General features: G+C 54.0%; 1 protein-coding gene across 3 annotated transcripts in view; it reads right to left on the reverse strand.

Moving 5' to 3' along the window:
* Positions 1 to 17130, reverse strand: part of ADAMTS14 (ADAM metallopeptidase with thrombospondin type 1 motif 14) — an 89612-nt gene that overhangs the window by 39809 nt on the left and 32673 nt on the right. For all 3 annotated transcript variants that reach the window (XM_075534041.1, XM_075534040.1, XM_075534039.1), the window contains exon 4: positions 10965 to 11155. In XM_075534041.1, coding sequence (XP_075390156.1) covers positions 10965 to 11155 — 191 coding nt within the window. The remainder of the gene's footprint in view (positions 1 to 10964; positions 11156 to 17130) is intronic.

Consider the following 17130-nt stretch of genomic DNA (forward strand, 5'->3'; position numbering starts at 1 on the left):
TCCTGTGTCTGCGTGTGGAGGACACACACCCTCAGACCTGGGGGGGGGGGTCGGGCGCGGAACGAGGTGGCACTGGGAGCAGGCTGGCAAGCAGCAGGTGTTCGTCAGTGACATCTGTAGGTCAAACACTTCTTCCCACATCTGAAGCTGAGAGTCATCCCAGAAATAGGAACTCAGAAGCTTCGCCTCTTATTTGTCAAGTGAGATGCAGGTGGAAGCAGGTCATAAACCGTCCAGCATCCTGCCAGGATATCCACCATGCATTCTTGGTGGTGAGCGCTGCCCTCTGCCAAGAGGTGGTTTTTAAACATAAATACTCCATGCGGGGCTGTGAGCTGATAGCTCAGGGCAGGGCGTGGGTGGGCTCTCAGCACTGGCATGCTTGGCATTTTGATATTGACACGTCTTTGTGGTGGGGGGGGGGGCAGGGACTGTCCTGAACTTTAGAGTAGCATCCCTGCCCCAACTTGACAATGCAAAAATATCTCCAGACTTTATATATTGGCAATGTCTGGGGAGGGCGTAACCTCTGCCACCCAAGAACTGCTATATTGGGAGTGAATTCCCACTTTTCCTTTGGGAGCGCTGTGGGTTATATGTCAGCTGCTGGTCACCAGGCTGGCAGTTCAAACCCCTCAGGCCCTGGGAGGGAGGGGGATGAAGCCATAGGTTCCCGTCAGATTGACAGTCTCAGAAACCATATATAGGGTCATTATGAGTCAGAAAGGACTTGATGGCAGTGGGTTGGGTTTGGCCCAGGCTCGACCAGGGGGCGGGAGGGGTGTTGTCGAGTGCTCTAAAATCAGTATAAGTCTTCTAGGTAGAGAACACGTCAATTCCAACTCACGGCAATCCAGCGCACTCCAGGTCGTGCAAACTCGCTGCCAGGGCGTCCGTTGTGACTCACAGAGACTGCCCCTATGGCCAGAGGCTTCCCCTGTGGGTTTCAGAGACTGTAACCCTTCACAGGAGTAGAGAGCCAAGTCCTTCCCCCTAGAGGAGCTGCTGGGCTCTCTCTGCCCAGCTGGCAGCTAGCAGCCCGACTTGTGCCCCACTGTGCCACCAGGGTCCTGAGAAAAGGGCCAAAGGGAGAGTGGGTGAGAGCTGGTTTTGAATCGCGCCAATGAGCAGGAAGGATCACCACCTTGGAGGTTCACACCCCCACTGCATGTCACCCCCCACTGCACATCACCCCCACTGTACCTCACCCCCCACTGCATGTCACCCCCACTGCACCTCACCCCCCACTGTACCTCACCCCCACTGCACATCACCCCCACTGTACCTCACCCCCCACTGCACATCACCCACACTGTACCTCACCCCCCACTGCATGTCACCCCCACTGCACCTCACCCCCCACTGTACCTCACCCCCACTGCACCTCACTCCCCCACTGCACCTCACCTCCACTGCACCTCATCCCCCACTGCACATCACCCCCCACTGTACCTCACCCCCACTGTACCTCACCCCCCACTGTACCTCACCCCCACTGTACCTCACCCCCCACTGCACGTCACCCCCACTGCACCTCACCCCCCACTGTACCTCACCCCCCACTGCACGTCACCCCCACTGTACCTCATCCTCCACTGCACCTCACCCCCCCACTGTAGTTCACCCCCCGCCCCAGGAAAGCAAAGGGTCTGACAGAAACGCACCCTGTCAGAATGAAAGCAATTTCTGTGGTTTCCAAACCAAACCGTAGGATGAATATTTAACACATGCCAAGTGCCACCTTCACAGCCAACTCTGCCCAGGTCCAGATCTGACAGCTGTCAGTACCCAGACCTCCTGGGCCTAGAAGGGGTGCCAGGCTCTCAGAGCAGGGTATCTGAGTGGCGCCAGGCTCAGAGAGGGCTCTGAGGCAGGCAGAGGTCCTGTGACCCAGGTGGAGCTGCAGCCAATGTCCGCAGGGGCTGTGCCAGCACCTCTGCTCTGTCGGCCTGGCTGGACTGGAGGCGTGTGGGGTGGACAGGGAGCCTACCATGTAGACAGGTGGGGCTGCCAAGAGGGGTCCCGGAGAAAGCATAGACTGAAAGCTTCCGGTTGCAGACTGGCTTGGTGAGGGCCTCTGAAAGGGGCTCTTTGTCCCTCTCCTCACCACCCTCCCTCTGCCCAGCTCCAGGCCCTGCAAGAAGGCTGGTGTCCTCATGCCCAGGAAAGTCTTCACCCCAGGATTCAGTGCGTACCCCAAGGCCAAGGAGAAGGAAATGGAAATGGACTCTCTCTGTGGCAGGCCTAGTGATAGCCAGAAAGATGCCCAAGTAAAGCTTCAGAATACCAACAATGCCAACAAGAGAGCCCTTCAAGGGAGAAGCTCTTCCATCGGTGCCCTGCCCTCTCTGGGCCCCAAAAGCTGCCCTCTCCCTCTGCCCCAACGCTGCCTGGCCCCAAGTGCCCCACCGCACTAAATTCTGGCTCGGTCACCTACTAGGGAATACCCCCACAAAAAAACAGAATTGCACTGGGCAGAGCAGAGGTTTCAGAGTACGCATTTTTCCCGCTAGGCAATCATTAAGCAACTTACTCTGGGTGAATGCACCCAGTGGCATCACCTGGGAAGGTTCTCTCTGGTCACAGTGAATTTTTTTCATAAAAGTAGTTTCGCTTGAACCTTGTTTTTTGTGATGGCTGATTTAAGAGAACACCATGTGGCTGTGAAATTTTGTTTCCTGCTAGGGAAAAATGCCCCAGAAACGGCTGTGATGTTCAACACAGCTTACAAGGACAGTACTATGGGAAAAACTCAAGTGTATCAGTGGTTTTCTCATTTCAAAAAAGGTAAAATGTCACTTAAGGACAAACCTCGTGTTGGACATCCCGAACAGATGAAAATGTCAACTCATAGTGCGTTTGGAGTTAGTTCCACCAGGTCAGACTGTTCATCAACCTTTATTTAGAGGTTCTGAAAAAATTGTGTAACAGGGTGGGACAAAAAAGGCCTGATTTGTGGCAGATGGGGGACTGGTGTAGCCACCACGACAATGCACCTGCTCATGCAGCCATCTCAGTGCACCAGTTTGGGGCCCAAAACTGCATGCCTCTCTTGCTCTATGCCCCTTACTCACCTGACCTCACTCTGTGTGACTTCTTTTTGTTTCCGTGAATGAAGAGGGACATGAAAGGGTAGTGATTTAAAGACATAGAAGAGGTGAATTTAAAAACGAGGAAAGTTCTGTCAGGCATCCAAACAGATTAATTTGAAAAACATTTCCGAGAATGGAATCGCAGATTTGACAACTGCATTAAGGGTCATGGAGAGTACTTCGAAGGTGATAAGGTTGTTTTGTAAAAAATAAAAATTAAATACATAGCTTTGAAAAAATAACTCCAGGTTTTGGGGGGTACCCCCTCGTATTAAAGAGCCTGTTGTCTTCACATCAACTTCATCTCATGGCAACCCCACGAGTGTCAGAGTAGAACTGTGCTTCTTTTGAAACTTTAGGTTTTGAAACTGATTTTCCTAAAGCAGAGTGCTTCGGGCTAGCAGTTGAACACATAACTGTTCCACCACCCACAGAGTCCCGGCCCACTTATTAACACTCACTGCCACAGAGTCTGTTCTGACTCATGGCGACCCTCTAGGACAGGGCAGAACTGCCCTGCGGCTTTCTGACCCTGTAACTTGATATGGGAATAGAAAACCTCATTTTTCTGCCCTGGAGCAGCTGGTGGTTTCGAACTGCTAACTCTGCCACTGGCAGCCCAAAGCATAACCATCACACCTCCAGGGCTCCTGCCCACTAAAGGCTGTGTCAGTTTCAGGACTTCCGGATTTTGAACCTGTTCTAACGAGTTCATCATCCATGGCCACTGCAACACAAATTGGAAGCGGACCCAAATTTGTAAAACGTGGGTGTGCTTGCAACAAACACTGGAGTGGCAAATACTGTGGGGTGCAGCCCTAGCACGGGAGCCTGGAGGAGGTGGTGTGAGCCCTCGGAAGAACCTGTGCAGGAGCCTGGGCCACGGCCAGGGCTGTGCATGCCAAGCGACACAGATTCAAATCAACCTTGGGTCGCCTTCTTGGAGCCATACCCGGAGGTTTGTCCGAGACCCACTATTGTGTAGCACACATACGGCTCCTGTCTTCTAGGAGGGGGGTGATCTCTCCAGCAGGGCGCCGCCCACGCTTTTCCCATTCCAGTCGGCATTCCAGTTCACCACCCATCGCAAATCCAAGCCCATTCCTGTTTCACCCCAGCAGCCGTGACTGGACCGGGGAGAACCTCCGGACTGAAGCCCTGGAGGATTTAGAACCAGTTGCTTCCCTTCATGGGGCCTCAAGATACTTGGGATGTCAATATCTACATATCACCCTCTCCCTGGGGGATGGACAACAGAAATGTGGGTCAGTGTACGGCATGAAAAAATAATAGCAATGTATGCATTATCAAGGGTGAGGGAGAGAAGAAGGGAGGGAGGGAGGGAGGGAGGGAGGGAGGGAGGGAGGGAGAAAAATGAGGAGCTGATACCAAGGGCTCAAGTAGAAAGCAAATGTTTTGAAAATGATGATGGCAACAAATGTACACATGTGCTTGACACAATGGATGGATTGTGGATTGTGATAAGTTATACAAGCCCCCAATAAAATGATTTTTTTTAGAAAAGATAATAGGCATGTCAATTGCTTAACACCGTGGTGACGCTTCAATGAGGCCAGCCTGGCAGTGCCTAGCTCTGGTAGTAACACACAGTAGTTATGACAACAATATTACAATGGGTCGAGATAGTGCTGAGAGACCGCATGCCCTGTCTTTCCACCAGCCCCTCCCTCCCTGCCCCGGCTGGTCTCTGGCCTCCATTGTCTCCCCTCAAATAGACCCTGGACACTGCCATCAGAAATTGCTCCTCGTGTCCCTTCTCTGTGTAAGAGCCTGTGCTACTGCTTCGCGGACCCCTCACTACCGCTGTACTCCCAGTGTTCCCTGCAGGTCTCTACTGCCAGGCTCCCACAGCCAGGGCAGCCTCCTCACTCCTACCTCCCCCACAACCTCCTTCTCCTCTGAGGCTGGCCTCCCCAAGAAAGCCTTCCTCCCCACCCCTTAGAGGGCTTGTCTCCTCCCCTGAGCTCCCTCCACACCGCCCGCAGGGGTTCCCTCAGCTAGTCTTTGCAGCCAGGCCCACACTTCTTAACAAGCCCTCACCAAATGCTGGAGACAACTGCGCCTTCTGTTTCTCACCTCCCCCTACTCCTGCCACTTGAAGAAACCCTAAGTAACGGAATCAGGCATCAAGAGGCACCGAGAAAGACAAGGTCATCCAGCCCCCGCCCCTGTGGTACGAGACTGGGGGGACAGAAAGGAAGTCCTATCAGTCACCTGGTGCTGCATGAATATTTAGAACACACCACAGGCTAATGAAAAGACAGACTAGGCAGGAGCATTCTCCCAGCTGCAGGGACGGGGCCTCATCAAACATGATTCCGTGTCTCTCTAAGGACCTCTGCCCTCTCTGGCTCGGGACAATGGGACAGCGCCGCCTGGCACCGGATCTTCTTGCTGATGACAGCCGCACAGCACAGACCCGGAAACCAGGGACAGACGGGGTCTGAGGTAAGTGGGCGCTCCTAAGGGAGAGTCCAGTGAAACCCTTTGTGCTGGCTCTGTGAAATTCCCTAAGGACGTCCGTGCTGAAAGCAGGCCAGCCAAATAGAAGGCTTCTGCACAATGGCCAGGACGTGCCCCTCTCCCCCCGCAGGGAGACGGGACAAGAGCTGTCGGTCCCCCATCTGAGCTCCCTTCCCCAGGCTGGAGTCCAAAGCTGGCTGTCCTCCTACTCCTAAGAAGCCAGTGCCCCACCTTCTACTTCCTGTCCCCCAGCCTCAGTAGGTTGTCCCAGCACCAACTCTGTAGGCCACAGTCAACCTCAGTGCCCGGAGCCTCTCCTCTGGTCGACAGCCTCAAGGAGGCGGCTCTCCTGAGTAACCAGGGCTCAGCTGCACCCTTTGCCCATCCCCGGGCCCTTTCTGTTGCCACATCACATCGGCCAGGGAAATCAGCGATGAGGAGGACATGCCTCACAGAGCCTGCGGGAACCTCTGAGAAGACCACTCCGCCCCTCTTCACCCAAGTCCTGGGAAGTTGTTAAGAGAAGTTCCTGTCACTCTCCAGATCGCCCTTCTGTGCTTTCAGTGTCGCACCTCAGAGGCGGGTCTCACCTGTTGCCATCAGCCCGGGAGCCCCTTCCTCCACCTTCAGCTTTGAACCTAGCCAGTCTCCCGGTGGGTCTGGTGAGGTCCTTGCCAAGGGCACACAGCACCCCAGAATCCCCACGTGGGATTCCTTGCAGGAAGCTCTGGGACTAGCACCAGGCACACACGTACAATCACTGCCACTCCTGAGTCCCCTCCTGGCCTGGGCCACCCACCGGGGATGACAGCTCTGTCCGGAGACTAGAGAAGGAGGCTGCAGAAGCGGGAGGGCTCTGCAGGGCAACAGAGCCACGCTCGGGTCCCGGCCAGCTCAGCAGCTGAGAGACCAGCTCACAGACAGCTCTGAGTAAGAAGCCCGGGTCATCACCCTCTCTCAGAGGGTTATTGTGAGTCCGAGTTAATGGGCTCACCATTTTAAAGGGTCTGGCCCTTGAGGGTTGGTATATGATGTCATTCCACGTGTCTGTGCGTCGGCCCCAGGCAGTGGCGGGGAATGCCTGCGTTTCTCTGCGTCCTGCCCGTGGAAGCTGTTCTTGGCTTCACGCTTCACTGCCTGCTTTCTCGGAACAGCTCCTGGTCCACCTCGCCCCAAACACACTCCTGCTACGACCCAAGACAACTTTCCAGGCCCCGCAGCTAGTGTGCAGAGGGCAACCCCCACTACCCAGGCCAAGCCTCCCTAGGGTTTAGCCTAAGGTGTCAGGGCAGGAAACAGCCCTTCTGTCTTTAGTCTTCCAAGCAGGAAGCGTAGGAATGTGTTTGGCAGTTGCCTCCCCTGCTGCCATCCAGAGAAAGCCTGCCTCCTGTGAGACTAGTGCTTCTTGTGGACAAGCCGAGACGGAGAAAGTGCCTCCGTCCCAGTGGCCCCAGGATCCACCTGGCCGCTCACAGCTCGCTGAGTCTGTGGTGACCGCAGGCAGCTTCCCTCCCAGCAAATCCCCTCTGGCTGAAACTGCTGTGAATTGTCCACGGATGTGTCACTTGCCAGCTCAAGGCCCCTGACTAGTACCTTGCCCTGCCCCGTGCCCAGGGCCCACTGAGCCAGCTCAGTACCTGGCTCTTCACAAGCGAATGGATAACAGCAAACACCCAGGTCTCCGGGAACTTGTTCCACTCCCCCCAGAGCCACTGATCTACTGCATGTACTTGCAACTACAAGAAGTCAAAGGAGGTGGGCAACAATAGATGTCTTCATGGAGGGACACAAGACTGCAGGACTTCTCTTAAAGATGAGACAGAGAAGGCAGGACATCTCCCAGAAAGAGAGCGTGGTTGTTTGCCTTCGACGACCCTCCCTTAGCCACGCTGCACCCCAGTGTTCGCCTCACACCCCAACGCCCCACCCAGAAGCCAGGGAGTCAGAGCACGTAGCAAGGGCAGCCCCAGTTGGGGGACAGTCTTACTTCACAGCTGTTGGAAACGCTCTTTCAGAGGTAGTGTCCAAGGTGGGCCCACCAGCCTGATCCAGGAGCTGAGGACTCAATTTTTAAATGAGGAAAATCATCAGCCCCCTCCCTGCCACCTGGCACCCACATGGCTCTCTACTTGGACCTGGTCTGGGTCTTGAAATTCAATAAAGGGGATGGGAGCGGGGCAATCTGTACTTGAGTGGAAACGTGCTTTGTCCGCAGTCCCATTCCCTACCAGATTCCAATTGTGGTCTAACTTTACAGCCGAGGGGCGCTGCACTTTACAACCAATGCCCTTGTCGTTGCCAGGTGCCCTCAAGTGGCTCCGACCCATAGCGACCCTCTCCGTACAGCAGAACGACACCCGCTCGGCCTGTGCCAGCCTCACAATCTTGAGCTTGATCCCATCGAGGAAGCCATTGGGTCCGTCCCTCTTGTCGACGGCCTTCCTCTTGTTCATTGCCCCACGACTTCCCTAAACAGACGTCCCCCTCCAGAGACTGGTCTCTCCCGACACCACTTCCAAAGTACACGAGATGAAGTCTTGCCATCCTTGCCTCTGAGGAGCCTGCTGGCTGCACTTCTTCCGAGTTAAATCTGTCTGTCCTTTGGGCAGTCCGTGGTACTCTCAAGAGTCTTTGCCAGCACCATACTTCCAATGGATGGCTTATCCGGTCTTCCTTATTCACTTATTGTCAAAGTGCCCAACTTTCACAAGCATCTGCGAGAGGGGACTGAAACAAAATGTCATCGTGGCCGGGGGCAGGCGCACCTTAATCCTCACAGGGACACCCTTGCTCTTCAACACTCTCAAGGGGGCTCGTGCAGCAGATTGGCTGCTTCCATGAGCATTGATTGTGGATCCAAGGAAAATGGAATCCTTGCTAACTGACTGAAGTGCAGAGATAGACATGCAAATACTCTTTCCTCCAGTGCGGGCTAAATTATCTTCCCTCCTGCCCAGTAAGGGGGTGCGGAGGCATGTGTTTTGCCTCCTTTGTCCCATTTGTTTTAATATTCTTGAGCTTAAATGTTTCCAGGTGGCATGGCTGCTAACTAGAATTCAGAGGTTGAGTCCACCTCGAGGCACGTCAGAAGAAAGGCCTGGCATCTATTTGCAAAATAAGCCGTTGAAGACTCAGTGGGTGGAATGCGATCATGAGTCGCTCCGTCCAGAGTGAGGAAGAGCAACGAGAGGCAAAAGCAGTCCAAAGGATGAATGGGCCCGTCACACCCCAGCCTCCACCACCCCGAGACAAGAAGGGCTCGTTGGTGCCCACTTACCACCACCCGCTGCTCTGAGAGGGATCACAGTGGGGGTCCTGGATAGAGCGGGAGGAGGACGTGGAACAAAGCTCACCATCATGAAAAAGAGCCAGTGCACAGGTTGGAGAGAGACTGGTGGACCCCCCAGGACTGTGTACTTTGTCACCTGCAACCCTGGAATTGAACTCACCCCTATGGTTCAATTTCCAGCCAAACAATAGAGAGGCCTATAAAATGAACAATACCACAATGCCAGGGAGGTATTGAACAATACCACAATGCCACTCTTCATGACGATCAACCAGGTGAGACCAGAGAACATCCACCCAAGGACAGAGTTCAGAAGGCAGGATGGGGTAGGGGAGGGGGGAGGGGAGATGGAATAGAATGGGAAACATGGTAAAAGTAAGATGAGGGAGAGGACGTGGTGAACATTGAACTCAATGAAAGGGAACAAATTGTGTATGAACTGTCGACTGGAAAACTGGTTTGCTTTGTGAACCTTTATTCAAATTACAACAAAGAGTTGAAGGAGAGAGAGACCGTGTGGCGTTCCGTTCACAGATGGAGCTGCCCTGAGTTGGGTCAACTTGATGGTCACTGGCACCAGTAATATGAGAAGGCTTCCAGAAGTTCGTGGGAAAATTGCACGAGAAGACAAGAGAATTTCCCGCACAAACTTCTGAAGCCCTTTCGTCAATGGTGCTGCCCTTGGGGTTCTCTTTGGAGCTGGTTACAGCCTCTGCTGGGATTGTTCTCTCACCGATGAGTGGAGCAAACTCTTTACCACATAGTTGCTTGTATTTCTGAATGAGCTTCATGGACTTAACATTTTCCTGAAAAGTATCTCTCAAAGAACTGACAGATTCTGGAGCTTCATGTAGGGACTGCTCACACCCCTGGGTTCTTTTTCCCCAGCTTCAGAACCCCCACGACCCAGGCTCCAGCACCTGAGGGCTCCCGGCACCTGAGGGCTCCCAGTGATCTTCCCTCCCTCTCCCTGCTCCCCCAGGGCCCAACCCGGGCCTCACTTGGCCACTCACTCAGGCCAATAGTGCTCAGCTGTGTCATCTCAGGCCCAGCCCAGGACTTGCAGAGAATCTGGGGGGTGAGGGGAATTGGGTGGGGGGAGTCAAGTGTGCTAGATGTGTTCATGCCCATCTCCCTTCTCCCCTCCCCTGACCTCTCTCAAACAGCTCCAAGCTGTGTCCACCCCCACCCCCAGGTCCCTAACCACATGCCAGGCGTGAGGGGAGGAAGAATAACCACGTCCAAGTAAGGAGTCGGTGAGCAACAGGCTTTCTGATGCCCACCCTTCTCTGGGGCATCTGGCATTGGAGCCGGTTTGGGTGGCACCACCCTGCTCCCGGATCGATTCCGACATGGCCAGCTGAATATGGTCACTGCTCGTGTCTCAGCCGCACTTCACTCCCGCACTGACGGATCACCTGCCAGGTGCCGGCGCTGTACTGCCAGCTGGCGTGACTCCAGACACGCCTATGAATGTCTTCAGAGAAAAACTGTGCTCAGTGGCTGCTTTGTGCTGGGACTCAAACTCATACCCTCTGCCCTCTAGGGACTCACGTTTAAGTTAAAAGGTAAATGTCAACTTACACATGACGTGCACACCAGATGATAATGTTCATTGAAAGCATTGCTTGAATGTTCCAGGTGCTAAATATTTGACCCTTCAAAGTTCGTTTAACCTTTCCAACAAACTCAAGGGCAGGTAACCAGTGTGGGGTCCCTGAAAGGTCCCAGGATCCCCACGCCTATCCACAGCCCCTGGGCGAGTCTCCCCCTCCTTATACCAGACATTTTCTCCAGGTGGTAAGGCTAGGAAAGCCCCCTAAACTCTAAGGGAAGTAAGGCCCCGAGCAATGTCTAACTGGGACCTGAATGTGTCCGCAGGCTCCATCTTGCCGGGAGCTGCTGCAGATGGCCTGGGGGCCACCTTAGCACAGGTGTGTCCAGCCCAGACCCCCAGGCAGACCTGGGAGCTCACATCAGGCCGGTGCAAGCCCACTTCAGGGAAGTGGTTGCCAAAGGCATGCCTCCCCCAGACCCCTCCCAGCAGCAGCCAGCTGTGGAGCAGTCCGCATCACCCCGGGGCTTTGAGGGGCACTCACGATGTTCATGAGGGTGAGGATGTAGTTCTGCACATGCTCCTTGCCGTGGAAGCGCACCACCGAGTCGTCCACCACCAGCAGCACCTCCATGCTATAGCTGCCCCGCTTGGCATGGCGCCGCTTCCGCTCCGCACTGCCCAGTGGGTCCCCCACCAGGCCCAGCAGGTTGGGAAGGTCACCAGGACCAAAGGCTGGAAGCCGGAGGCAAAGAGACAGTGTTAGACTCATGGGAGGACCCCCACCAACCACGTGCTCTCCGCCACAGCCCACCCCTGTCACATGACACGCCCTGCCTCTGTGGGCCAGCACAGAGAGGGTTACACGGAGGGGAGGGCAGGGCCTCTCCGTTTTCTGCTGGGGGAGGGGAGCCTGAACCTGTGAGTCAAGGAATGAGCTGTGGCCTGGGGGCTGGGAAGCCTGCGTTCCAGGCCCCATTGGGACCTATCTCCCACTGGGTACTCAAACAAGCCCCTTCCCTTCCCCAAGCCTCGGTCTCCTCTCTCGTGACAAAGGGGTGATCTCACAGGTTGCTCTAAAACTCATATGTGGCAGCGGTGACAACATGCTGATAAAGGAAGGAAAATTGTGGCCTGGGCAGAACCGTCTTAGGAGCTCCTGGAGTGCGTCCACACCATCCAGCCTTTCCAAAGCACAGACAGGGCCCTCAAATCCCACTAGCACATTGACTGAACCAAACCTCGAATATCCACTTGCTTCTAACTCAGCAACCCTGCAAAGGTTTCTGACGCTGCAAACCTTTTTTTATACAGTTTTAACTTTATTTTTTTCACTGAAGTTGAAATTTCTTTTATTAATCACCTTTCCCCTCCCCCAAACCATGTTATTAGGACATAATCCAGACATCATACCATTCAATAGTTCATTTATATTAAGTAGTGTTATACAATCACTACCACAAATATTTTCCAAAAATTTTCTTCCTTCTTGTACTTCTTGATATCAACTCCCCATATCCCCCCTACCCCAACTTCCCCTTCTGGACCCCCAGGAACCTTTAGTCTATTTATTGTCTCTATAGGTTCACCCAACCTGGGTTTCATATACGGAAAATTTAGAAAAATGCAAAACAGTCAAGAACACTACCAACAATAACAAAATACAACAGAGATAACCCCCAATTTGGAGGGGGGGAAAGTGGAAAATATTAAACTCAAGGTATAACAAAGGGAAATCAAATGACAAGATTTTAACCATTCAATAACAAAATTTTAACCATTGATCATTTTAATCTATCATAATCATCTTTCCAATAGAGGTTGTAAATCTTTATGCTGGCAGACAGCCTCAACTTTTTCCTCAGGAGTAGTTGTTGGGCTTGAACCACTAACCTTGAAGCACCTAACCCAAATTCCCACCAGGGCTCCTTTATTTATTGAACTAAACCAAAACCGAGCCCACTGCCATCAAGTCGATTAGGACTTGTCATGACCCCATATTAGGGGTAGTTGCCAGGCTAGTTTAAGGAGCCCTGGTGGCATAGTAGATATGCACTGGGCCACTAACCCACAGGATCAGCAGTTCAAAACTATCAATCACTCCCCTGGAGAAAGATGAGGCTTTCTACTCCCATAAAGAGTTACCTCTCGGAAACTCCCAGGGACAGTTCTGCTCTGTCCTCTCGGGGTCACTATGAGTCGGCCTGGACTTGATGGCAGTGAGTTTGGTGTGAAGGAGCAGGCTGGTTCACACGAGGGTCGGTTTGAACCACTGACTTGGAGGTGAGCCGTACAACCCTTACCCTAAAGTGTACCAGAGAGCCATTCACTGGCAAGGCTGGTGATTCAGACCTACTCGCCCCTCTGTGGGGGAGAGAGGAGGCCTTCTGCTTCTGTGGAAATACGCAGTCTCAGAAACCCTGTAGAGCGTGGCCGTGAGTCAGAATCAACTTGATCGCAGTGGGTTTGGGGTTTATTAATTTGAACTATGTAATCCAAGAGTTGCCAACATTTTCCTGAAAAAAGACCAGCTAGCAAATATTTGGGGATTTGGGGAAATATTTGGGGGAAAATCCAGGTCTTTTGTAAGACACTCATCCAGTGCCTTTTGCAACTACGCAGCCTTGTTACTGAAGCACCAAACAGCCAGAAAACCAAAGTATACGCCACATCCGCAGAGCAGAATCGTGGCTGTAATCTTGACGGACGCCATCTGCTACCTCTTCCTCCCTCCCCCCCACCCCAGGGGCCGGAGGGCTGACCTTTCAGCCAGCAGCCCTGTGCTGAACCACTGTACAGCCATGTCTCCTTAGAACAACCGCCGCAGGCTGCAGTTCCACAAATGGCCGCCTCTGTCCCAACAAAACTTGAATGACAGGAGCAGGTGGTGGACCATCTCATCTAACCCTTACAGAGCAGTCTGGTGAGCAGCCCCGTCATACAGATGAGCAAGGCGAGGTGCAACACCACTTGTCTGGTGTCCGAATCCAAAGCCCATTGCTCAGAACCACACCCCATCTGCCACGGCCCCTCCCTCTTGAAACGCATGCACGCTTGACAAAGGTAGCCCCTTAAGCCAGTGTCAGTCATTGACACTATAGTCTGAATGAGGGCTGGAGCAGGACTGGGCGGGCAGTGTGGGTGTAGGAGGACTCTGTTGGGAGGGAAATCCCTCGAAGGTTAAGCTAGCAGGATAGGAGGAAGGGTCTTCAGAGTCTTCGTATGCGTGACTCCCCCACCAGCCCGCCGGGATCAGTAACCTCTCGGAGCACTCTCTTACCCAGGAACATTTGAGAGCAGAGCAGGCAGTGGTCAGCGGGGAGGCTCCCTCTCCAGCACATACCAAAGGCGTGGCTGCAGGAGGGATCCCACTTTGTTAGGCGGAGAGACAGTGGGTGAGCGGGGTCATGGAAGTGGGATCATGGAGATCACAGATCAAAGCAATATCAAAAGTTTGGAGGGCTGCAGCCGAGCTGACTAGGGAAAGCTTCCACGCCAGAGACCGAAACAAGGGCCAGGGAGCCGGGGGAACTTCTAGAAGAGGTGACATCTAATCTGAGGCTGAAGCATGAGCAGAAACACCCAGCTGGGGACCAGAGAGCACAGGATCTGAGCAGAGGGAATGGTGCCCAAGAAAGACAGCGTGTTTGGAGTCGGGTAAACATAGGAGCACGGAGCCCTGGTGGCACCGTGGGTTCAGCGTTAGGGCTGCTAGCTGAAAGATCGGCAAGTCGAACCCACCAGCTTCTCCAAAGAAGAAAGATGAGGCAGTCTGCTATCGCAAAGATTGACAGCCTCGGAAACCACACGGAGTTCCACTCTGTCCTACAAGGTCACTGTGAGTCATAATCAACTCAATGACAGGGGTTGGATGATACTCAGGAGCAAGCACCAACCATCCTTGAGATAAGTGACGCTTGTGGATGAACTGATGGATGAACCTGAGCTCTCTCTCTGGCCCTGGGCACTTCAGGGACTACAAGCTGAGCACAGGGGAACAAGGAACGACGGCGCTGTTTCCTCCTTGAGTTGGTGGCACGAAAGGAGTGCCTGGGTGATGCAAGTGCTTCACTGCGAACTGAACAGTTGGGGGTTCAAGTCCAGCCAGAGATGCTGCAGAAGAAAGTCCTGGCCATGGACTCCCCGAACAGCAGGCAATGCCAACCCTGGGGGGACAGTTCCACTCCGACACACAGAGGCCACCCTGAGTCAGACTCAACTCACGGGCCACGAGTGTTCGTGGCACCAGCGGGCAAAGAAAGAGAGCAGTGGACCCGAGGGCTGGAAAGCCGTGTGGCCACCAGCAAGAAGCTGAGACTGCTGGCCGTCTGGGCGGGGCGCAGCCTGGAGAGCTGGGCTGGGTGTGGGGCTCCATTCAGCCTCACCAAGTGGGGGGCCCTGTGCAGTGCACCCAGCACTCAGCGCCCTGACATCTGGGTGCACAGAGAGGGCAGAAGTTCCTGAGACAGATTCCTGGGATGGAGGAGGGTCCTCGGGAGGGGGGAGCAGGCTCGCTCCGGGGAGTAAGGAGAAGGAATTAGCAGCCTCCGTACATGTGAGCAGGATAAACTCCAGACTCACAGCCTACGGGACGGGGTAGCTCGGCCTGCGGGTGCCGAGTTATAATTATTTACAGGAGCAGAACGCCTCTTCTTTCTCTCGGCTGGCAGCTTAGTGCAAACGAAATAAACATTCGACGCGCCCCCTCACAACCCTTTCTGCTGGGCCAGCCAGGAGGGAGGCTCGGGGAGTCAGGCAGGGAATTGGGTTTCCCCCAAATATGTGCTCACCCCCATCCCTGTGAATGTCAGCCCCCTTGGGAATTGAGGTTTTGTTCTGTTCATAAGGCCCTACCACGTAGGCAGTGCCCGAAACCTAATCACTTCTGACCTGTAAAGAGAGCTGGCATGGCACAGAAGCAAGCAGGAGAAGGGGGTGGGGAGGACACCATAGGACAAGCTGCCACTGCCACCACCACTGCCACCGGGCTACAGAAGCTGAAAGAAACTCAGAGCCACTGCCTGAAGGTGGCCTCCCAGCCTTTGGACCTGCGAGAAAATACACGTCTGTTCCCTTGAAACCACCACGGGAGGCCTTTCGTTAGGGCAGATGGAGGAAACTGAACGCCAGGTCACACAGCCGGTTACCTGGGAAGAATCTACACCCAGGTCTCCTCACCCCATCACCACACCCGGCAGGAAGCAACATGGTCCCTCCGCCCCGATACCACCCATGGAGGGATGGTGGGGGGTGGGGAGGGGGAGCTGCTGACGTCATTCTCAGAGGCTGGGCGCAACCCAGCCACATTCTCCCCCTAATGTCTCTCAGTCTTCTGGCCAGAAGCAGGGAGCCCTCAGGGCACAGCAGGGCCAGCCCATTGGGCTGAGAGGCTTGGAATGAGCCCACCCAAGCAGCCTGACGGGTTGACTGGTACCACTTCAGAAAACAGTTTGGCAGTTCCTCAAAAAGTTAAACACTGAGAAACATGCCCGAGAGAAGTGCAAACATATCCCCACACACCCTTGTTCATGCAGCAGAGTTGCTGATCGCCCAGACGTGGGAACGAATGAGCCGCTTATCCCCTATAAATGGATAGCAAAACATGCTGTAGACGCGCAGCGGACTAGTACTCCGTCACAGAAAGGAAGGCGTGCTGGTACCCTATGGCAGGGATACGCTGGAAACATTGTGCTCAGTGAAAGAACTCCCCCAGAGGATCACTTCTCGTCTACGAAATGCCCAAAGGAGGCAAGTCTACAGAGACAGCCAGTGGAGTCGTGATTGTCCAGAGATTGGGGAGAGGGCAGATGGCAGTGACTGTTCATTAAGTGTCTTAGACCGGCTTCCCCAGAGACACGAGCCCAGAGAAGCTGACTTATCTCAAGGCAATGGTTCACACAGTTGGAGAGGCGGGCCAGTGCCCAGTCCATGGGTCCGGTGACAGTCTGAAGGCCTCTCCTGATTTACATAGCTGCAGGGGTGAACAGAGAGCCCAAGAGCAGCAGGCAGTAGGGCAGGTTGCTGGCTGTGGAGGCTGGTGAACCCAAGATTGGCAGGCAAAATGGCTCATAGTCTGTGGAGACTAACATTCCCAGGTCAGCAGGTTATATGGCAGGTCACTGGTTCAAGGCCAAAGAACCAGAAGTCAGATGACATGAGTCAGATGGAGAATCCAAAGCAAGCGAAACTCCAGGGAGCTTGGCCGGAATGTCCACATCGACTGGAAGCAGGCCACACCCCTGAGAAACTCCCTTTCAACTGACAGTGGATCTCATCATGGACGGGCTAGAGCTACGTAACGTGACCGGCCACATGGTTACCTACTGCCGCAGTTCATTATAACGGCCAACCCACTGAGAATCATGGTCCAGCCACATTGGCACACAACTTTAACCATCCCAAGAGGTATAGGTGCTTGGGTGGGTGAGGATAGTAGATACGATAGAAACGTTCTGGAATGATCCTTCTTATTTGTGGCAATGGGTTCTTGCCCTTGTGCGTGTCCTAAAAAAAAAACAACACGGAATGACACACTTCCAAAGAGCTGAACTGCCAACTTACATTCTCTGTGAGGTGAGCTGGCTCTGGATCTCAGTGATAAAGAGCAGCCGCCCAGGCACTGCTGCCCGCCTGGAGGTGAGCAGCTTGGGTTCTGGGAGCTGGAACTCTGGCCTGGGAGCACAGGCCCCGTTTGACCCAGTTCCCTCCAC

The sequence above is a fragment of the Tenrec ecaudatus genome, chromosome 16 (assembly GCF_050624435.1).
Source record: "Tenrec ecaudatus isolate mTenEca1 chromosome 16, mTenEca1.hap1, whole genome shotgun sequence".
Lineage (NCBI taxonomy): Eukaryota > Metazoa > Chordata > Mammalia > Afrosoricida > Tenrecidae > Tenrec > Tenrec ecaudatus.